The sequence below is a fragment of the Hemitrygon akajei genome, unplaced genomic scaffold (assembly GCF_048418815.1).
Source record: "Hemitrygon akajei unplaced genomic scaffold, sHemAka1.3 Scf000112, whole genome shotgun sequence".
Classification (NCBI taxonomy): domain Eukaryota; kingdom Metazoa; phylum Chordata; class Chondrichthyes; order Myliobatiformes; family Dasyatidae; genus Hemitrygon; species Hemitrygon akajei.
Window position 1 is genome coordinate 1,724,276 of NW_027331998.1, and position 23,581 is coordinate 1,747,856.

General features: G+C 47.9%; 1 protein-coding gene across 1 annotated transcript in view; it reads right to left on the minus strand.

Moving 5' to 3' along the window:
* The window catches only part of LOC140723408 (uncharacterized), a 159,866-nt gene that overhangs the window by 14,523 nt on the left and 121,762 nt on the right, over positions 1-23,581 (minus strand). The window contains exons 21-29 of the mRNA XM_073037983.1: positions 17,159-17,306; positions 12,076-12,152; positions 11,165-11,329; positions 10,305-10,452; positions 9,907-9,983; positions 8,288-8,452; positions 3,763-3,960; positions 2,828-2,923; positions 1,773-1,868 (exon numbers count right to left, since the gene is read on the minus strand). Coding sequence (XP_072894084.1) covers positions 1,773-1,868; positions 2,828-2,923; positions 3,763-3,960; positions 8,288-8,452; positions 9,907-9,983; positions 10,305-10,452; positions 11,165-11,329; positions 12,076-12,152; positions 17,159-17,306 — 1,170 coding nt within the window. The remainder of the gene's footprint in view (positions 1-1,772; positions 1,869-2,827; positions 2,924-3,762; positions 3,961-8,287; positions 8,453-9,906; positions 9,984-10,304; positions 10,453-11,164; positions 11,330-12,075; positions 12,153-17,158; positions 17,307-23,581) is intronic.

Here is a 23,581-nt window from a genome sequence, read left to right on the forward strand (position 1 = left end):
CCCCACCCCACGGGAAACCACATCCAACAGGGGAGACGATGCAGGACTGAGAATTGTCCAGACGGGACGAGCCACTGACACCGGTGATCCCCACCCCACGGGAAACCACATCCAACAGGGGAGACGATGCAGGACTGAGAATTGTCCAGACGGGACGAGCCACTGACACCGGTGATCCCCACCCCACGGGAAACCACATCCAACAGGGGAGACGATGCAGGACTGAGAATTGTCCAGACGGGACGAGCCACTGACACCGGTGATCCCCACCCCACGGGAAACCACATCCAACAGGGGAGACGATGCAGGACTGAGAATTGTCCAGACGGGACGAGCCACTGACACCGGTGATCCCCACCCCACGGGAAACCACATCCAACAGGGGAGATGATGCAGGACTGAGAATTGTCCAGACGGGACGAGTCACTGACACCGGTGATCCCCACCCCACGGGAAACCACATCCCTCAGGAGAGACTATGCACGACTGAGAATTGTCCAGACAGGGGACGAGCCACTGACACCGGTGATCCCCACCCCACAGGAAACCACATCCAACGGGGGAGACGATGCACGACTGAGAATTGTCCAGAAGGGGGACGAGTCACTGACACCGGTGATCCCCACCCCACGGGAAACCACATCCCACAGGGGAGATGATGCACGACTGAGAATTGTCCAGACAGGGGACGAGTAATTGACACCGGTGATCCCCACCCCACGGGAAACCACATCCAACAGGGGAGACGATGCACGACTGAGAATTGTCCAGACAGGGGACGAGTCACTGACACCGATGATCCCCACCCCACAGGAAACCACATCCCACAGGGGAGACGATGCACGACTGAGAATTGTCCAGACAGGGGACGAGTCACTGACACCGATGATCCCCACCCCACGGGAAACCACATCCAACAGGGGTGACGATGCAGGACTGAGAATTGTCCAGACAGGGGACGAGTCACTGACACCGGTGATCCCCACCCCACGGGAAACCACATCCAACGGGGGAGACGATGCACGACTGAGAATTGTCCAGACGGGGGACAAGCCACTGACACTGATGATCCCCACCCCACGGGAAACCACATCCAACAGGGGAGACGATGCACGACTGAGAATTGTCCAGACAGGGGATGAGCCACTGACACCGGTGATCCCCACCCCACGGGAAACCACATCCCACAGGAGAGACTATGCACGACTGAGAATTGTCCAGACAGGGGACGAGCCACTGACACCGGTGATCCCCACCCCACGGGAAATCACATCCAACAGAGGAGACGATGCACGACTGAGAATTGTCCAGACAGGGGACGAGCCACTGACACCGGTGCTCCCCACCCCACGGGAAACTACATCCAACAGGGGAGGCGATAGACTCGAGCTACAAGGACATCCAGTGAGAGAGGTTGTCCATTCCCCACAGAAACAAGGTCTTGGTACCTGAGGATGTATCTCCTGCTGGGACAGGGGGCAGTTCCCGGCTGAGTTCACCAGTAGATGATCCTTTGGCTTGTTCCTCTGTGGAATTCCAGTGAACTGGAATAACGGACCACAGACGTGGGAGGGAGATGGAGAGGAGACACCAAACCTGGTGATCAATCCGGGACAGAGGGGGAGAAACCAAAACCATTTGGAGTGCCTTCACCGATTCGCTCTCTCAAACCTCCGTCACTCCATGTGACTCCCCTCAGTGGGAGTGAGGAGGAATTTCCAGGACTGAAACCGAGGAGAATCATTCCCTTTGGTGAACCCAACGATGGATACCTGAGCTTGCAGACGCTGCTGGGGTGGTGGACAAACCTGGAGCAGGTCCTCCAGTCGCAGACCCCTGGGGTTCCTGAGTTGTGTCCGGCTGGGAATCTGCAAAGAGAGAAACAGGGTGGGTGGGGACAGGCGAGCAGCGGATCAGGGTGGAGAGAGTAAATGAGATGGGGAGTGGTCATCACGAACAGAAACATCTATAATCTACCAGTGTGAAACTGGTCAAACCTCTGGATCAGACACAACATAATCCTCTCAGGCACTCCGCACCTCCCTCTTCACTCAATCCTCTCCTCTCAACTCAGTGCCCATTCCTCACTTCTCCCCCCACTCATCCCTCGCTCCTCCATCTCCCACCCTTCCTCACCCTACAACGATCTTTCTCATCCACTTAAATCCTCTCACCCAGCAAACCGCTCCTCTTCGTCCTTGTTCTCTGACAACATCATCATCATGTGTTGTACGACATGGATGACCAAGATCTATCGATGACCATGATTGTTCCTGATTGACCATAACAGAAGCAGTTTGCTATTGCCTTCTACTTGGCAATATCTTTAGAAAATGGCTGCTCCAGCCATTATCAATACTCTTCAGAGATTGTCAGTCTGGTGTCAGTGGTTGCAGACCCGGGGCATGTGATATGCACCAGCTGTTCAACAACCAGCCAGTACCTGCTCCCATGCCTTCCCGTGACCCTGATCGGGTAGATGGGGAGCGGGTAAGGAGGGTTGCTACACTTCAGCCACACTTGATTAGCAGGGTAACAGAAGGAAGGAGCACCTTACACCCCCTTTGGTAGAGATGTATATCCACCCCACCAGTTCTCTGTCATCTTATAGCAACCAACCCCGTGGACTGTTCACCACAACAACGCTCACTGCCTTTGGAGTGACGGTGGATGTTGGTGGAATTTGATGCAAGATGGAGAGAAGGATCAGCTGAACAATCACTATCACCTCACCAGGACGCACATCCAGCAGGTGAGTCAGTCTATGAGAGGTTCGATGTCACAGAGCGAGAAACTGAAAAACCCCAATGGACACGAGACCTGATACCTGAGGATCTCTCTCCCGGTGAGACAGAGGATGGTGATGGGGTGGGTTGTCCTGTAGACGATCCATCGGGCTGATCCATTGTGGAAGCCTCCAGGTCTGGAACAAAGTAACAGAGACATGGCAGAGTGGCAGAGATTAAACAGGGACAATAATTCGTAAAGATGTGAGATTCTGCAGATGCAGAAAATCCAGAGCATTACACACACAAAATGCTGGAAGAACTCAGCAGGTCAGGCTGCATCTCTGGAGTGGAATAAACAGTGAATGTTTTGGACTGAGACCCTTCATCTGCACTGGAGAGGAAGGGGGAAGAAGCCAGAATAAAGAAGTGGAGAGGAGTACAGCTGGCAGGTGATAGGTGAAGCCAGGTGAGTGGGAAGGTGGGTGGGTGAGGGACGGGGTGATTTGAGAAGTTGGGAGGTGATATGTGGAAGAGGTAAAGGGCTGAAGGAGGACTAATCCAATTGGAGACAACAGAATAAAGCAATGGAGGAGGGGGACCAGAGGGAGGTGATGGGCAGGTGAGGAGAACAGAGTGGGAATGGATAAAGAGAGAAGTGGAAAGGGGGAGAAATTACCAGAAGTTAGAGAAATCAAAGTTCATGCTGTTAGTCTGGAGGCTACCCAGATACAGTATGAGGTGTTGCCCCTCCATTCTGAGATTGACCTCATCATGTCAGTGGCATCCTTGGACAGACACGTGGGAATGGGAATGGGAATGGGAAATTGAATTGAAATGGGTAGCCACTGGCACAACAATTAGAAAAGGAGGTCTCTGATCTGAAGAGATACCAAAACCATCCAGTCCCTGTTCAGCAACTCTCCCTCGTGAATGTCTGTGACCAGTCATTACTCTCAGTCAAAGCCCGGATGAATAGAGGATTGCAGAAAGGAAAGATCATTCCCTTCAATGACCCCCTCCCCAATGCAGATACCTGAGTTCACAGACCCTGGTGGGGTTGTGGTTAAACCCGGTCCAGATTCTCCAGTTGCTGATCTCTGGGGTTCCTGAGTTGTGTCCAACTGGGAATCTGTACGTAAGCTCGAAGACCCTGCTGGGGTGGTGGTCAAATCCAGTCCAGGTTGATCTGTCACTGATCCCTGGGGTTCCCGAGTCGTGTCTGACTGGGAATCTGTGATAAGAAGATATACAAAGGAAAGGTAAAGTAGTAACAAGTTTTACCTTCGATCAGGAAGGAATTCAATGGTAGGAACAGGAGGCTCTAGTCCAGGTCAAATCTTTCCTCTGAAATACACACACTCCCCCCGCTTGGCTCTTTAATTCCTCTCCTCACATCTCCTTCTCTCGGCATTCACTCTGTCTGCATCACTCTCTTTACAGTCTCTCCCTCCCTCCCTCCAGTTGGAGCATCACTCTCACTGATCTCTCTGCCCAACTCTCCTCACACAGTCATCACTCGCCTCATTCCTCCCACTCCAGCATCCCACCTCTCTCTCCATCCCTCTCTCCTGTGTGTTTTCACCCATTTCCTTCTGTCCACGTACTGAATTCCTCAAATCCCACTCCGGTCGTTTCTATGTCTCATCAGTCACCGTGTAACTCCTCACAGTCATTCCTCCCTTCCTCTCTGTGACCATCCTCCCCTCTCAGCTCCATCACACCTCCCCTCCCTCCTGTGTCACTCATTCACTCCACCCCTCTCTGTTCAATCCTCCCACCCCAATCTCTCCAACCCCCAACAGAGCCTCATCCCTCACGACTCACCAAACCCAACACAACAGACAGGAGAGAGGAACCACTGACTCCATCATTCACACCCCTACCCACAATGCACTGTACATCCAGTAGGTGAACTGGTCCGTGGGAGGTTCAACCTCACAGAGTGACAGAGACTGAATGAACACAGACAGACATGAGACTTGGTACCTGAGAATGTGTCTCCTGCTGGGACAGAGGACAGTTCCTGGGTGTGCTCTCCAGTTGATAACTCTTTAGGCTGTTCCCATGAGTAAGTTTTCAGATCGGGAATAAAGGAACAGGGACACAGGAGTGCGTCCAACCCTCCTGGCACACTGAAGTCCCTGCTAAATTGCTCAGCAATACCCTGACCCTCCTCGTGCCCCCGATGCCCAGGGCCAGCACTCACTCACTCACATTGCTAACATCTAGTGTACTCTAATGGTCAATCTGCCAACATCCTCTCCCATATCAGGACCTGCTGAGTGTCCTCTGATGTTCAGTCTCCCTGCTGGAATCGCCTCTGAAAGATGATGACCCAAGAAGGCATCCGTCATTAAGGACTCTCACCACCCAGGACACACCCACCCTCCTCTCGTTGCTACCATCAGGGAGGGGGTACAGGAGCCTGAAGACACAAACTCAACACTTTTAGAAGTTTCTTCCCTTACATCAGATTTCTGGACGATCCATGAACTCTTGAATACGACCTCACTATTCCTCCTTTTGCACTAGTTATTTATTTTTTTGATTGGAACGTACAGGAATTTTTTTTATGTCTTGCACTGTACTGCTGCCAAAAAACAACAGATTTCACAAGAGACGTAGTGATAATAATCCTGATTCTGATCCTGAATCTCTGACCACTGACCATAAATCGATGTTCAGTTATATTCACCCTGATCAGTGGTAATATTCCCGGCAGGAGGTCCCACACCACCAGCTTCAGGAACATTTATCACCCCACAATCATCAGACTCCTGACCGGCGTGGATAACTTCACTCACATCAACTCTGAACTCATTCCACAACCTACAGACTCACTTTCGAGGAATCTACAACTCATCAGCTCAGTATTATTTAATATTTTATTTGTACAATTTGCTTTCTTTTGCACGTTGGTTGTTTGTCAGTCTTTGTTTTTGTATAGTTTTTCATAAATTCTGCTGTATTTCTTTATTTTCCTGTAAATGACTGCAATAAAATGAATCTCAGTGTAGTGTATGGTGACAAATAAGTACTTGGATAATAAATCTTACTTTCACTCTGAGTCAACCCTATCTGTACCCCTCGTAATCTTCTATACATTTTTATATATCCTCAGAATCAGAATCAGACCAATTATCACCACTGGGCATCACTGGAAATCTGTTGTTTTACAGCAACAATGCAGTGGAAAACTTGAATTTCCTTTAAACTACTTAAAAATATTTACTCATTTATTGGAAGGTACAGCAGGGTAACGGGTCCTTTCGGCCCAACAAGTCCATGCTGTCCTATTACACCCATGTGGGCAAACATTGTGCAAAAGACAACAAACTGTGCAAATACAAAAAAAATTACAGTAATATATGAATAAACAATAAGTATCGGGAACATGAGGTGAAAAGCCCTTGGAAGTGAGTCCATAGGTTATGGGAACAGTTCAGTAATGGGGTGAGTGTTGAGTGAAGATTACCCCTCTGGTTCAAGAGCCTGATGTCTGAGGGGTAATAACTGTCCCTGACCCTGGTGGTGTGGGTCCTGAGGTTCCTGTACCACCTTCCTGATGGCAACAACATGAAGAGAGCATGTCCTGGGTGGTGGAGGTTCTGATGATGAATGCTGACAACGCTCCATGTCGATATGCTCAATGGTGGGGAGGGCTTTATCCGTGATGGACTGGGCCATCAATTATTTACAGATACAGCACAGTAACTGACCCAACGAGCCCCACCACCCATGTGACCAATTAACCTACTAACCCAGACGTCTCTGTAATGTGGGAGGAAACCGACACAGTCACAGGGAGAGTGTACAATCTCCTTACAGACAGCGGTGGTAACAATTAAACAACTAGTGAAAATATCCTGCCTGAACGTCACTCCAAACCTCACCCACCAGACACTTTCATTTCCCCACCCCTGAGCACCAGGTCTCAGCCCCCCTGCTCTGTCACTGAGCCGTCTCCACATGTCTTCCAGACCGGCCTCCATCCAAGGCAGGTCATTCCGGATGAGTGAATCACCCTTTCCCATGTACTCCTGAGATTGTCAGTGGGGATAGAACGGACTCCATCGTTCACATCCCACTGAGAAACACAGATAACCACTGAATCAGCTCACGAGAGCCTATAGGCCACAGAGTTATGGAATGACCCCCCCCCCACTGTCACAGGATTTGCTACCTGAGGATGTGTCTCCTGATGGGACAGAGGGTGGTTCATGGGTGGCCCCTCCAGCCGATGACCCTTTGGCCTGTTCACTTTGGGAATTCCCCAGGTTTAGGATAAAGGAACAGAGGTGTGGGAGAAAGAAAATCACCGGAACATCGTAGCTCCCTCCTACCACTGAATCTCATCCAAAATCTTCATCACTACGGGTGGCTCCCGTCATTCAGAGTCGGGATGAAATTCTGGGACTGACCACAAATTCATCAGAATTCCCTTCGATGATCCCCACCAACAATTCCTGAGCTGTGGACCATCCAGCATCCATCGTCTACACCCACTACCCACCCCCACAACTGTCTACGGCTCCCTCTAACCACCCCACCTCCCCTCTAGTACCCAGTCCCCATCTCATACCCCAGACCTCTCTCCCATCCTCTTCTGCCCTCATTCCTCCTCCCTCCTTCTCAGTTACCTTTCTCTCCCCACCACTCTCCCACCTCTCCACTTTCCCCCTTCCCTCCACCCCAGTCACTCCCCTGCTACCCCTCCATACTCCTCAAATGTACCATCCCCTCTTGCCGACAATGATCACATGGTTCCCATGTTTGACCTGGCAGCCCGGAAGGGGGGGGGGTGGGGGGGAAGTCAGTCTGAGGTCACCTCATTATAGGAAGGATGTGGAAGCTTTAGAGAGAGTGCAGAATAGATTTCCCAGGACGATGTCTGGATTAGAGAGTATGTCTTGTGAGGAGGGGTTGAGTGAGCGAGGGTTTTTCTCTTTGGAGTGAAGGAGGATGAGAGGTGACTTGATGGAGGTGTACAAGATGGTAAGAGGCATAGATCGAGTAGACAGCCAAAATTTTTCCCAGGAAGGAAGTGGCTAATACCCGGGGGGGGGGGGGGGGGGGGGGTAATTTTAAAGTGACTAGAAGAAAGTATAGGGTGGATGTCAGAGCTAAAGTTCTTTACATTGAGAGAGGGGCAGATGCATGCAACACCCTGCAAGGGGAGGTGGTACAGACAGATACATTAGGGGCATTTAACAATCTCATAGACACATGTATGACAGAAATATTTCCTGTCAGCCTCACCCTCCCTCACTCCAGGGGATGAGTAGACTCTCTCCCGGCAGCTGACACAGCATTGTGGGCCGAAGGGCCTGTGCTGTGCTGTACTGTTCTGTGTTCTATGATCTCTGTCACAGGTCAGACTGGGCAGTTTCATTCTGACCCCGCCCGGTGTGAAGGGGGATACGGAAAAGGTGATCACAGACCACGGGCAGGGCAGCCGACTGGAAAACTCAGCCCGTGGTGTGTGTTGGTGAGTCGGGACGTCCCAGAATTTCTCCACAACTACCACACTGCTGTGTCACTGGGGAACGGTGACCTACCTGTACAGTACACAGCATGTTGCTGGCGTGTCGGATTCAGCCAATACACAAAGTAACCAGAACAGTTCTTCACCCTGATCTCCAAGCTCCAGTAACAGGTGTTTTTACCCACAGTGAAGCAGATGGTCCTGGTCACCTCCCCCTCTCCCACGTTGGGATGGAGACCTGGAATGAGATTTATAAACACTGTAAATCAGTGGTTCACAACCCACGGTCTGGTTCAGCCTCAGTCAGCACTGAGCTGCTGCCCTCTCCCTCTCCACCCCACCCTCCCCGCAGCAGCACCTTCATCTTCTGAATAAGCCTCCCATGAGGGACCTTGTCAAACATCTGGGGGATCTCATTGAAACCTATCGAATATTGAAAGGCCTGGATAGAGTGGACATGGAGAGGATGTTTCCTATAGTGGGGTAGTCTGGGACCAGAGGTCACAGCCTCACAACACAAGAATCTCCCTTTAGAACAGAGATGAGGAGGAATTTCTTTAGCCAGAGGGTGGCGACAGCTGTGGAGGCCAAGTCATCAGGTATCTTTAAAGCTGAATTTGATAAGTTCTTGATTCATGAGGACATCACAGATTATGGGGAGAAGGCATCAGAATGGGATTGAGAGGGATAATAAATAAATAAAACTGCTCCTCTCTCTTATGAACTTATGATGTAAAATCCACAAAGACAACATCCACAGCGCGACCTTCATCAATCACCTCCGTCAACTCCTCAACAAACTCAAGCAAGTCCGTAAGTCATGACCTGCCCCGTACAAATGTTCACTGTCCCTAATTCAACAATAGTCTTCCAAAACATAAGTCCTATCCATAAGAAACCACTCCACTAGCTTCCCCCCACTGAACTGAGATTTACTGGTCTAGTTTACACGATAATTCATATTTCCCAACATTTCCTCCACAAGTGAACTGATTTTAAATCTATTTAATTCCTTAATTTATTTATTCAGCGATACAGCATTTATCTATTTGACAATAAAACACAGAGCAGGGCCTTCTGACCCTTAGAGCCACACTGCCTCTGCAACCCTCGACAATCCCGAAAAATCCGATCGTCATCATGGGACAATTTACAATGACCAATGAATCCACCCGGTACGTCTTTGGACAGTGGGAGGAAACCGGAGAACCCGGGGAAAACACATGCATTCCATGGGGAGGACAGACCGAGACTCCTTACAGATGACACTGGAATTGAACTCTGAACTCCGACACCCCGAGCTGTAATAGTGACGTGCTAACCACTATGTTACCATGGCAACCATTAATTTATCCCACTAATTGGTGAGCCATGATGTCTGCAGACTCCCCCAACTCCCTGGAGATTGCCCCACCACTGAAATGAGACTGGGGCCATTGAAACTCCTCCAGGTCGTATCCAGAATGGGGTCAGTGTGCAGATCAGTTCTGTAACCCAACTCCAGGAAGTTGTCACTCCTCCACCGGACTCCATGACGATACAGGACCGTAGAGCGGTCTGAGTGACTGTGGGGAGACCTCTCAGGGAGATGGAGTTCTGTGTCCACGCAAGGGCCCTCTGAAGAGATCTGGGTCATAAGTTTGACACTCCCCAAAAATAACCGAGCCCCACTGACGTAAACTCTGACCCTACCGTTTAACCAGCCTGGGGTCTCCCCGGAGCAGCGACCCTGTGGAACGACCGTCTCGGGAATCTTCCATCCTCCGGAACTGAAACAACAACCAGAGAGTCAGCCTCTGATCTGTGGGAGTTTATTCACTCAGACAGACATGAGAAATTACACTCACCCTGTCCATACCCTGTCTCTGGTCAATAACAACCCCAATCCTGGGAATTCCCTCTCTGTTGTACCTCCCTCTTGTCTCTAACCTGAGAATGTGGGATCTCCCCTCTCCCTGTATTTACTCCCCATCTCAGTGTAGTCACTGATGATCCTGGTCTCCCTGCATTTCCCATTCACACACCCCTTGTTCCCCTGTTTACATTCCTCTTCTGTGTCCAGTTTCTCACTGATTATCTCCTCACTTTACCTGTTAAATCTGTACCATCCCACTTCAAGATTTCCATCACCCTTCCATTGTCCACTCGTGCACACAGTGTGGTCACAACTCGTGCTCCTCCAGGGCTGATCCAGAACGGTGTGGGTTACACACGGATCACCGAGTGCGGAGTCTGTGACTGAGGGACAGAACGATGTTCAGTGTTAATATAAGGTTGAACTTGTGTCCCCCCCATCCTTCTCTCTCCCAACCACCAGCATCTGCAACTCCACCGTCATCAAACCTGGGCACCCATAATTTTTTTTAATGAATTGAAGATATCCAGGCTTTGCAGCTGGGCCGGTGTTTAACTGCCCTTGAGAAGGTGGTAGTGAGCTGACTTCTTGAACTGCTGCAGTCACTGAAGTGTTAGACAGGCAGTTCTGGAGTTTGACCTTGTAATAGTGAAGGAATGGTAATATGTTTCCATGTCAGGTGGGCCACAGAGCTGTGGAGTGGAACAGCATGGACACAGTCTCGTCAGCCCATCTGGCCCATGGTAACCAGGATTCTATCTGAGCTGTTCTCACAGCCTGTGCTGCCCCACTTTCCAATCCACGTACTGTCCAAGGTACCAGCCTCAACCCCTTCCTCTGCCATGGAGAGAAACCTTTATCTGGTGGTTTCCCATACTTTTCATGTCCTTTCTCTCTCAGTACAAGATTGAGGCCCAACAGGGCTGCAGGGGTTGGACCAACACAGGGGGGTACAGGAAGGGATGGGATTAACACCGTTGATGGGATGAACACCGGGGATGGGATGGTACAACACTGAGAGCCATGGAGCCTATACCCCTGCTGTAGTGTCCTACGGGATGTCCCAGAATTTACCCCGTGTCACTGGGGACATACCTGTACAGTAGACAACATCAGCCTCCCGTGTTGGCCACAGCCGATACACAAAGTAACCGGTGCAGTTTTTCACCCTGATCTGCTGGTCCCAGGAACATGTGTATTCATCCTCAGTGAAACAGACGGTCCTCGTCACCTCCCCTTCTCCCACGCTGGGATGGGGACCTGCAATGAGGATTATAAACATGGTAAACGGTACTTCATCACAGTGCAGTGGGGAATGTGAATCGAAACCCATTGTAAAGCAATGCCCCTGATGTGTCAGCCTAACGCTCATAGGTTTGACAGACGATGAAGTCCTACCCACAATGTGTCTGTCAGCTGGTGAAGCCCCACCCACTCTGACTGAAAGCTAGCAAAGCCCAATCCTGATGTGTCAGACTGCTAATGAAGCCACTTCCTCAATGAGTGTCTGTGGGAGAAGTTCTGCCCCAGGTGCACCCAACAGCTGTTGAAGCTCAGTCCTTGATGTGATGGCAGCTGCTGAGGCTCCACTCTCCATGCAACTAACAGCTGTAGCTCTGCCCACAATGTACCTGACAGCTTTGAAACACCACCCTGCTGTGACTGACAGCTGATGAAGCCCTGCCCCTGTTGTGACTGACAGCTGTTGAAGCCCCACCCCTGATGTGACTGACAGCTGGTGAAGCCCCACCCCTGATGTGACTGACAGCTGGTGAAGCCCCAACTCTGACATGTCTGAACACTAATGCAGTTCTGCTCTATATGTTCGACTGCTGCTGATGTTCCACCCCTGATGTTTCTGTCATCTGGTGAAACCGTGTCCCTGTTGTGACTGACAGGTGTGGAACTCCCCCCCCACCCCCGATGTGAGTTCAAAAAGATTCGAATCAGTATCTGATCCTCGCAAATAACCAACCAAACCCCAGAGATGCAAACTGCGACCGTACCATTTAACCAGCCTGGGGTCTTCCTGGAACAGTGACCCTGTGGAATGACCGTCTCAGGAATCTTCCATCCACCAGAACTGAAACAACAATCAGAGAGTCAGCTCTGAACTACGGGAGGTTACTCACCCGGAAAAAGTCTGGGAATTGGGGCTCATTGTGTCTGTATCCTCTCCACAATGCCAGGAATTACCCCTTCTGTTCTTTCCCTTTTTGCTCTCTTTAGAATGTGGGATCTGCCCTTCCCCTGTATTTACTCCTTTGTATTCACTGGTGATCCTGGTCTCTGCATTTCCCCTTCACACCCCGTGTTCTCCTAGAACATGGGACAGTACAGCAGAGGGACTGACCCTTCAGCCCACTAATTATACTAGTGATTCAATACTGGGTGGTGGGGTGGAGATACGTCTCTACCAATAGAGGTGCAAAGCGTTCCCTCCCTCCGCTAGCCTGCAGGTCAGCCTTGAGCAAGGTGTAGTACCTGATTAGCTCCCTCCCCTCACCACCCGCCAATCAGGGTCACGTGAAGGCACGGGAGCAGGTGGTATGAGCAGCCGGTGCATAGCACAAGTCCTGGTTATGCAGCCACTGACGTCTGGCAGACAATCTCTGAAGAGTATTGTTAATGGCTGGGTCACCCGTCTTGTAAAGACACTACCCAGAAGAATGTAATGGCAAATCACGTCTGCGGAAAAATTTGCCAGGAACAATCATACTCAAAGATAGACCATGATTGTCCACATCACACAACAGGCAGACAATAAACAATCAAATTAAAAACCTAACTAAGGTGATGCATAACCCTCCATTCACTGTCTAAGACAGTCTGAAAAGCCTCCATCGTATCTGCCTCCAACACCATCCTGAAAGTGCATTCCAGGAACCCACTTCTCTCCATGTACAAAACAAAAATCTTGCCTTGCACATCTGCTTTGAATTTACCCTCTCTCACCTTAAATGCATACCTTATAACATTAAACATTTTGAACCCAGGACAAAGATACCAGCTGTCTACTCAATCGGTGCTCCTCAATCTTATAAACCTCTATCAGGTCTTGACTCAGCTTCAGCTGCTCCATAAAAAATAACACAAGCTCGTCCGAAATCTCCTCATAGCACATGCATTCTAATCCAGGCAGCAGCCTCAGAAACCTCCTCTTCACCCTCTCCTAAAAGCTTCACATCTTGTACAACAAATATTGAAAGCAATACTCCAAAGTTGACTGAAGATGCAATGCAACTTCCTGACCCTTGAACTCAGTCCCTTGACAAGTAAAGGTAAGCATGTCATATGCTTTCTTTACTATAACCATCAACTTGAGCAGTCACTTTCAGAGAGCTATGGACCCCTTTGTACAGGAACACTGTCAGGGTTCCTGACAGTGTCTGTCTTTGATCTCCCAAAATTTAGCACCTCATACTTGACTCCATCTACTATTTCTCTGTCCTTATCTTGAATTGATCTATCTACTGGCAATCCTCTACAAGATCCAAAACACCACCCATCTTTCCAATTTCAGCAAACTTACTAACCCATCCATTCACCATTTTATCCAAGTATTATCACAAACAGCAGTCCCAGAATGAATCCCTACTGAACAGACCTCCAGCCTGATTAAATCCAATTACAGAATAAAAGGCAAGGATAACAGGTTTAGGAAACCTTGGTTTTCAAGAGATAGTGAAGCCCTTATTAAGGAAATAAAGAAACTGCATCACAGTTATATGCAGGTAAGAACAACTGAGGTATTTGAGAAGTATAAGAAATGCAAGAGAACACTTAAGGAAGAAATCAGGAGAGTTATTAGAAATCATGAGGTTACTCTAGCAGACAAGGTGACAGAGAATCCTAAGGGCTTTTACAGATATGTTCAGAGTAAAAGGATTGCAAGGAAACAAAACTGATCGTCCGGAAGATCGGATTGGTCATCCATGCATAGAGCCAAACGAGATTGGGGTGGGGGGGGAGAATCTTAAATGTATTTTTTGCTTCAGTATTTACTTTGGAGGTGGACATAGAAATTTGAGAGTACAAAGCTTGTATTTGCCTTTCAGAATAATAGGCAAGGATAACAGGTTTAGGGAACCTTGTTTTGAGAGATATTGAGACCCTGGTTAAGAAAAAAAAGGTGCCTGGCAGTTGTAGGCAGGTAGGAAGAAATGAAATGATTCTTTCGAAGTGAGGCAAAGCGGCAGTGAAGTCATGGACTCAATACAGATTACAGACGAGGAGGTGTTTGCTGTCTTGAGGCAAATTAGGGTGGACAAATCCCCAAAGCTTGATGAGGTGTTCCTGTGACCCCTGTGGGAGGCAAATGCAGAAATTGTGGGGGCCATAGTAGAGATATTTGAATCATCCCTAGTGACAGGTGAGTACCTGAAGATTGCTGTTGTTCTGCTGTTGTAGAAAAGCTCCAAGAATAAATAAGAAATTATAGGTCGGTCCATTTTATAGGTGGAAAGTATTCTAAGGGTCTAGATAATATAAGTATTTGGATAGACAGGGCTTGATTAGGGATGGTCTACATGGCTGTACGTGGGGCAGGCTGTGTCTAACCAATCTTAATGAGTTTTCTCAAGGAGGTTACCAGGAAAGTTGATGAAGACAAGCCAGTGGATGTTATCTACATGGACTTTAGCACGGCATTTGACAATGGCCTGAATGGGAGGTTGGTCAAGAAGGTTCAGCCACTTGGCATTCAAGACGAGGTAGTAAATTGGATTAGATATTGGCTCTGCGGTAGAAGTCACAGTGGTAGTGGATGATTGCCTCTCTGACTAGATGCCTCTCCTCATAGAGTGTCATGGGGATCGGTGCTGGGTTCATTGCTGTTTGTCATCTATATCAACAAACTGGATGAAAATATGGTCAACCAGATCAGCAAATTTGCATTTGACACCAATATTAGCGGTACAGTGGAGAGCAAGGAAGACTATCAAACCTTGTCATGGATCTAGGCTGACAAGGAAAACAGACTTAAAAAATTGCAAATGGAATTTAACACAGACAAGTGTGAGATGTTCCACTTTGGGAGGACCAACCAGGGTAGGTCTTCTACAGTGAGCAGTAGGGCACTGGAGAGCATGGTAGAACAAAGTAATCTGGGAATACAGCTCCGTAATTCATTGAAAGTGACGTCAAAGGTAGATAGGGTCATAGAAAAAGCTTTTGGCACATTACATTTTATACATCAATGTATTGAGTACAGGAGCTGGGATGTTATGTTGAAATTGTATAAGACATTGGCGAGGCCCAATTTTTGTATTGTGCAGGTTTGGTCACCCACCTGTAGGAAAGATGTGAATAAGGTTGAAACAATACAGAAGATTTACAAGGATGTTGCCGAGACCAAAGGGTCTGAGTTATAAGGAAAGATTGAATAGGTTACAACTTTATTACCTAGAACATAGAAGATTGAGGGGAGACTTTGGTAGACACTGCCCAGAAGAAGTCAATGGCAAACCACTTCTGTAGAAAAAATTGCAAAAACAATCATGGTCACGAAAAGACCATGATTGCCCATCGCATACAACACGGCACATAACAAATGAGCCAGCAAATAAATTATGAGGGGTATAGATAGGGTAAATGCAAGCAGGCTTTTACCACTGAGGTTGAATGAGACAACATCTAGAAGTCATGAGTTAAGGGTGAAAGATGAAATGTTTAAGGGGGACGTGAGGAGAAACTTCTTCATTCAGAGGGTGGTGAAAATGCGGAACGAGCTGTCAGCACAAATGGTGGCTGCGATTTCCATTTCAACATTTAAGAGGAATTGAGACAGGTATATGGATGGAGGGGTATGGATGGCTGTGGTCAAGTCAATGGGACTGGGCAGTTTAAATGGTTTGGCATGTAGGTAACCCTGGGGCCCATCTCTGTGCTACTGTTTTCTATCACTCTAACCCTCGCCAGTTACACACACAACATACTGGAAGAGCTCAGCAGATCAGACAGCATCTATGGAGAGGAATAAACAGTCACTGTTTTGAACCGAGATGTCATTGTTTATTCCTCTCCATAGATGCTGCCTAACCTGCCGAGCTCCTCCAGGATTTTGTGCGTGTTACTTTCGATTTCCAGCATCTGCAGAACCTCTTGTATTTATAACTATCCCTCGTTCCAACCTTCTACTCTTGTTGCTTACCCTGAATACTCTCCCAGAAGATCCTTATATCTTTTGCATAGCTATCTTAAAACATGTGGGTTCTTGGCCAGGCTCATTACACAACACCAGGTACAGTATGGACTCTTCTCTTACTGGACTATCAGCATATTGGTTGAAGGAATTGTGTTGGGTCCATCTAGCAAAGTCTGCCCATTTAGACCTATTAATCTAAGGAGGTCCCAGTCTATATTATGGAAGTTGAAGTCATCCACTACATCAAATCATATGCACAAGAGATGCTGGAAATCTTGAGGAACATACACAACACACTGGATGAACTCAGCAGGTGAGGCAGCCCCTATGGAGTGAAATGAACAGTCAACGGTTCGGGTTGAGACCCTTCATCAGGACTGGAAAGGAAAAGGGGCAGAAGCCAGAATTAGGAGGTGGGGGGAGTGGGACGTGTACAAGCTGGAAGGTGATAGGTGAGACCAGGGGAAGGGAAGACAGGTGGATGGAGGAGGGGAAATGATGCAAGAAGCTGGGAGGTGACTGGTATAAGAGGCAGATGGAATATAAATCCTGGATGAAGCAGCTCCCAGACTGAGTCGAGTCTCACCAGGTAGAGGAGGCTGCACCAGCAGAACCTTCCAATTCTGCCTTCTGCTCCCTTCCCTTTGCAGTCCTAATGAAGGGCCTCAGTCTGAAACATTGACTGTCCATTTCCCTGCTGAGTTCGACCAGTATTTTGTGTGTTACCCACTAAAATAACCCTGTCTGCCTTTCCCTAATCTGCCATATATCTGTTCCTTAATAACCAATACAACCGGGATGAGTGTTAGTCACATAATCCCATCAATGATGTTCCTTTCATATTTTTGAGTTCTACACGAGTGGATGAGCCTCTGTTACATCCCCACTCTCTGTTTACATTCCCTTCCTGTGCCCAATTCTCAGTGATTATCTCCTCACATTACCTGTTAAATCTGTACCATCCAACTTCAAGATTTTCATCACCCTTCCATTGCCCATCAGTGTGCTCAGTGTGGGAACAATTCATGCTCCTCCAGGGCTGATCCAGGACGGTGTGGTTTACACACGGATCACCGAGTGTGGATTCTGCGGCTGAGAGACAGAATGATGTTCAGCGTTAACGTACAGTTCCCGTTCTCCATCCTCTTTCTCCTCCAACCATCCCCATCTGACCTAGCAAACCGTAGCACACCGAAGGGTTTTATTTTTCATGCATTGAAGGGACATGAGCTTCTCTGGCTGAGACAGTATCCAGCCAGAAGTGACCTTGAGAAGATGGTGGTGAGCTGACTTCTTAAACTGCTGCAGTCCTTGAGGTGTAGGTACACACACAATGTGCTTGAGTTCTTGACCCAGCAATGGCGATGTATTTCAAAGTCAGGCTGATTTGTGCTTGAGGGTAAACTTCCAGCCGGTGGTGTTCCTATACTTTTGCTGTCCCTGTCCTTCCAGCTGGCAGACATCATGAGTTTGGAAAGTGCTGTCCAAGGTGTTTTTGTGAGTTCCTGCAGTGTTGTCTGTAAATGTTACAGACTGGTGTTACTGTGGATTGTGGTGGAGTGAGTGAGAGTTTTGGAACTGGGGATCCAACAAGCTACTATGTCCTGCATGGTGTCGCGCTGCCATACAACAACATACAAAAACACACTGGACAAACTCAGCAGATGAAGCAGCATCTAAGAAGGGTGTAGGCAAAAGACGGGCAACTATAGGCCAGTAAGCTTAACGTCTGTAGTTGGGAAAATGCTTGAAGCTGTCATTAAGGAAGAAATAACGAAACATTTAGAAAGGAGTGGTTCCATTAGACAGATGCAACGTGGATTCAGAAAGGGCAGGCCCTGTTTGACAAACTTACTGGAGTTCTTTGAGGACATAATGAGTTCAGTGAATAGACGGGGACAGGTGGATGTCGTATACTTGGATTTCCAGAAGGCGTTCGAAAAGGTGCCACACAAGAGACTTCTAAATAAGATACGGATGCATGGAGTCGGAGGAAGTGCATTGGCATGGATAGTGGATTGGTTAACCGATAGAATGCAGAGAGTTAGTATAAATAGGTGTTTCTCCGGTTGGCAGTCTGTGGTGAGTGGGCTGCCGCAGGGGTCAGTGCTGGGTCTGCAGCTGTTTACCATTTACATTGATGATTTGGAAGAGGGGACTGAGTGTAGCGTAGCAAAATTTGCTGATGACACTAAACTGAGTGGAAAAGCAAATTGTACAGAGGATGTGGAGAGTCTGCAGAAGGATACAGATAGGTTAAGAGTGTGGGCCAAGGTCTGGCAGATGGAACGTAATGTTGGTAAATGCGAGATCATTCACTTTGGAAGGAATAATAGAAGAGCAGATTATTACTTAAATGGTGAAAGATTGCAACATGCTGTTGTGCAGAGGGACTTGGGAGTGCTTGTACATGAAACACAAAAAGTTGGCTTGCAGATACAACAGGTTATTAAGAAGGCAAATGCAATGTTGGCCTTCATTGCTAGAGGATTGAATTCAAGAGCAGGGAGGTCATGCTGCAACTGTACAGGGTAATGGTGAGGTCGCACCTGGAGTACAGTGTGCAGTTCTGGTCTTCATACTTGAGGAAGGATATACTGGCTTTGGAGGCAGTACAGAGGAGGTTCACCAGGTTGATTCCAGGGATGAAGGGGTTAACCTATGAGCGATTGAGTCGCCTAGGACTATACTCTCTGGAATTCAGAAGAAAGAGAGGGAATCTTATAGAAACATACAAAATTCTGAAAGGGATAGATAAGATAGAAGTAGGAAAGTTGTTTCCATTGTTAGGTGAGACTGGAACTAGGGGACATTGCCTCAAGATTCAGGAGAGAAGATTTAGGGTGGAGATGAGGTGAAACTGTTCTTCTCAGAGAGTGGTGAATCTGTGGAATTCTCTGCCCAGGGAAGCAGTTGAGACTTCCTCACTAAATATATTTAAGAAACAGTTAGATAGGTTTTTACATAGTAAGGGAATTGAGAGTTATGGGGAAAAGGCAGGTAGATGGAGCTGAGTTTACAGAGAGATCAGCCATGATCTTACTGAATGACGGGGCAGGCTCGATGGGCCAGATGGCCAACTCCTGCTCCTATTTCTTATTTCCTTATGTAAGGGGAATAAACAGTTGATGCTTTGGTCCAGGATTTTTCGTCAGGATTGGAAAGGAAGGGGACAGAAGCCAGAATAAGAGTGGGGTGGGGAGAGTGGAAAAGCACGAGATAGCAGCTGATAGGTGACACCAGGCAGGGGGTGGGGGGGAGTGGATGGGAGTAGAGGGAAAATGAATGTAGGAATGTATTCGCGGGATCAGTGAGGGTAGATGAGGATTGTGCAAGTGTAGGTTATGAACTAAGTTCATGAAGAGCAGAGCAACTCAGAAACAGGAGCAGAGTTGAGGTCTGAGGTTGTACAGTCATAGAACACTACAGCACAGAAACAGGCCCTTCAGCCCATCTAGTCCATGCCACATTATTATTCTGCCGAGTCCCGTCAACCTGCACATGAACCATAGCCCTCCAATCACCTCCCATCCACGTACCTACCTAAACTTCTCTTAAATTCTGCAATCAAACCCCCATCCACTACTTCTGCTGGCAGCTCGTTCCACACTTGCACCAAGATCTGAATGAAGAAGTTCTCCCTAGGTTCCCCTCAGATATTTCGTCTTCCACCCTAAACCTAAGACCTCTAATTCTAGTTTCACACAACTTCAGTGAAAAAAGATGCTTGCATTTATACTGTCTATATCCCTCGTGATTTCATATGCCCCTATCAAATCTCTCCTCATTGTCCTACGTTCCATGTCATAAAATCCTAACTTAGTCAATCTATCCCTATAATTCAGTCCTGGCACTGAAGTTGCAACATCTGAGTTACTATCCACAGGATCCTCACCTCTGACCTGCTCTTGAAACCACATTGTGTGTGGCTCCTCCAATTCTGATTCACATTTACTGTCCATGAAATGACAACACAACCCAGATCAACCCCACATCTGAACTCAGCCTGATCGCTCACCCACCATCCGACCATTTGCACAAATAAGACCATTGCTCATGATGGTTTCCATGTCAGCAATCCCATTCCTCTCATCCCAACCACTTCCCCTCTCTTCCCCCCCACTGCTCTGCATATTTCCCCAAGACCAAAATTAGGCCATTCAGCCCATCATTTGCTCCACCATTCCATCACGGTTGACTTCTCTCTCAACCCCATTCTCCTGCCTTCTCTCCATAACCGTTGGTGCCTTTACCAATCAAGACATTTCCATGCACACTGCAGCTTGTTCACTCTTTCACCTGCCCATTAATGCCACTTTGCTCCCTCCTGACCTCAATCACACTCAGCAGCCGATCACACAGCACATCTTTGAGATGTGAGAACACCAGAGCACCCAGGGGAACCCTCACATCCACAGGAAGAATCTGCAAAACTTCCGACCAGCTGTACCGGAAGTCAAGATTAAACTGCAGCTGTGAGATGGTTGCACACAGACAGACTGACCTACCGTCAAAACTCTTGTATAGTTCTCATTTGGCAGATACCCCGTCTCTCACTCATATGGGCTTGAGTGAGCATGACAGGGCTTGGAATCTGAGCATTCGAGAGGCTGATGAAAATTCAGGGGATGATACTGTAAGCAATGAGGGTAAGTTTAAATCCTTAGGATGGACAGTCAGGAGCACAGTAAATAGAGAAAAGCCCATTAATTTAATCTACATGTATTTCAATATGAAAGGTTTAACTGGTATGGCGGGTGAACTGCCATATCTGATGTATCTGAGGACCAGGATACAATAGCCACAACAGATACCTGACTGATAGAAGGGCAAGAACTGGCAGCTCAGTGCTATCGATGTGATCAGAGTGCAGGTAAGAGAGGACGGAGAGTGACCCTTAGAGAGAATATTATTGGGAATCATCTGGGAAGGGCATATGGGTAGAACTTAGAAACAAGAAGGAGACGGACACACTGACGGGTTTGTATTGTCAGTGACCAATAGTCAGTGTGGATGGGAGATGATATTCAGAGAGAGTGCAGCTAATTGTACACATAATAAGATAGTAGCAGTGGGAGATTTTAACTTTCCTCATGTTGCCTGGGACAACCAGAGTCTGAAAGCTTTAGACGGAGAGGAATTTGAGAAATTTGTCCTTCACCAATATATAGAGGGATCTACTGGAGAGGGTGAAACACCGGAACTCCTCCTGGGGAATGAGGTATGGCAAATGGTGGCAGAGTCTCTTGTTGAGCTTTTGTGCCCAGTGAACGTAACTCTATCAACTATAAAATAGTTCTGGAGAAGGATATCATGGACACAGGAAATTCTGCAGATACTGAAAGGCCAGAGCACCACACACAAAATGCTGGAGGAACTCAGCAATTCAGGCAGCGACTGTGGTGGGGAATAAACAGTCGATATTTCGGGCCGAGACCCTTTACCAGCACTGGAAAGCAAGGGGAAAGAAAACAAAATAAGATGAGGGGACGGGAAGCATTACAAGCTGGAAGGTGATAGGTGAAAGCAGATGAGGGGTAATTTCAGTGTGTGGGGGAGTGGGAATGAAGTGAGAAGCTCAGAGCTGATAAGTGGGGAGAAAAAGGAGGAAGGTGGAAAAGAAAAGGTGATGAGCAAAGGAGGCGGAATCTGATTGGAGAGGAGAGTGGAACATGGGAGAAAGGGAAGAAGGAGAGGCACCAGAGGGAAGCAATGGGCAGGTGAGGAGAAGAGAAGGGGTAAGAGGGGCGCCAAAAGAGGAAATAAAATGAGAGAAGGAGATGAGGGAGAAATTACTGGAAGTTAGAAAAATTGATGCTTATGTCATCAGATTGGAGTGGCCTCATCACGACAGTAGAGGAGACCATTAACCGACATGTTGGAATGGAAATGAGAAGTAGAATTAGAAGTAGAGGAGGGAGGAGAAGATGCAATGCGCTGGTGAAATGGTAATTTCAGTATCTCTCCGGTGAAATGGTATCTGTTATTTGTTAAGTAGGGATCCGTGCACAATCCTGATCTCTCCTGACGTGAGAGCGTGGAGGAACATCTGGAGAAACTTCTGAAATGCCCGCTTCGCTGCCGTTGCTACTGTGTGGTCCAGAATCTCCGGAGGAGAAGGCCTCTGAGACCTCGGCTTTGCTTATTTCAGCGGCCGGGATGAGGTCGAAGGCGCACGGGAGGCTGTATCTGAGTGGCTGGTCGGAGGCTCCAAGTTTTCGGATGGACTCAGAGTCTGCTGTGGTAGGGTGCTTCCGAGGCATTAATTGTTGGTGCTTGGAAGTTTATGGCAGGGAGAGTTTCTCCCTTTTTGCTGCCTGATATCGGGGACTATCGGAGTTGATCGGGACTTGAGACTTTTTTTTACCATGCCCATGGACTGTTCTTTATCAAATTATGGTATTGCTTTGCACTGCTGTAACTATTTGTTATAATTATTTGGTTTTGTCAGTGTTCGTCTTTGGTTTATCCTGTTGTTTTGTGATTTCACTCTGGAGGAACATTGTATCATTTCTTAATGCATGCATTTCTAAATGACAATAAACGAGGACTGAGTGTCCTCATAATCTAATCTAATTAAAATAGGTGGCCACTGGCAAATCCCACTTGTTGTGGCCAATGGAGAAGAGATCTTCGACAAAGCGGTGCCCCCCCCCCCCTTCTGTGGGATGTCGATCTTTGATTTCAGAATTCCCTCCTCCCCTCTCCACCAGTCTTTTTGGAAAACTGCAGCAGGTTTCACACGGCAAAGTGCAGGGATTTCAGTGAAGGTCCATAAATCAGAAGACATAGGAGTAGAATCGGGGCCATTCAGCCCATCAAGTCTACTCCGTCATTCCAACATGAATGATTTATTATCCCTCTCAACCCCATTCTCCTGCCTTCTCCCTGTAACCTTGACGCCCTGACAAATCAAGAACCTATCAACCTCCGCTTCAAATATACCCAATGACTATGTCTCTGATCATCTGTGGCAATGAATTCCACAGATTTGCCTACCTCTGGCTAAAGACATTTCACATCTCTGTTCTGAAGGGACATCCTTCTATACTGAGGCTGTGCCCTCCAGTCTTCGACACTCCAAATAAAGGAAACATCCTCTCTGCATTCACCCTAAATCTTTCAATATTCAGTAGATTTCAACATCTTCTCCCATCATTCTTCAGAGATTACAAGCCCAGAGGCATCAAACAACTCCTCAGACATTAACACTTTCACTCCCAGGATCATTCTGGTGCACCTCCTCACTGCTCACCTTCCCAGCTCTCTGACAGTCACTCTCCAGTGTTGTTCTCTGAATGCTGAGCCACAAGAACCACACGGTCGCAGAAAGACAGCAAGAACTGCAGGGAGCTGTGGGCAATATT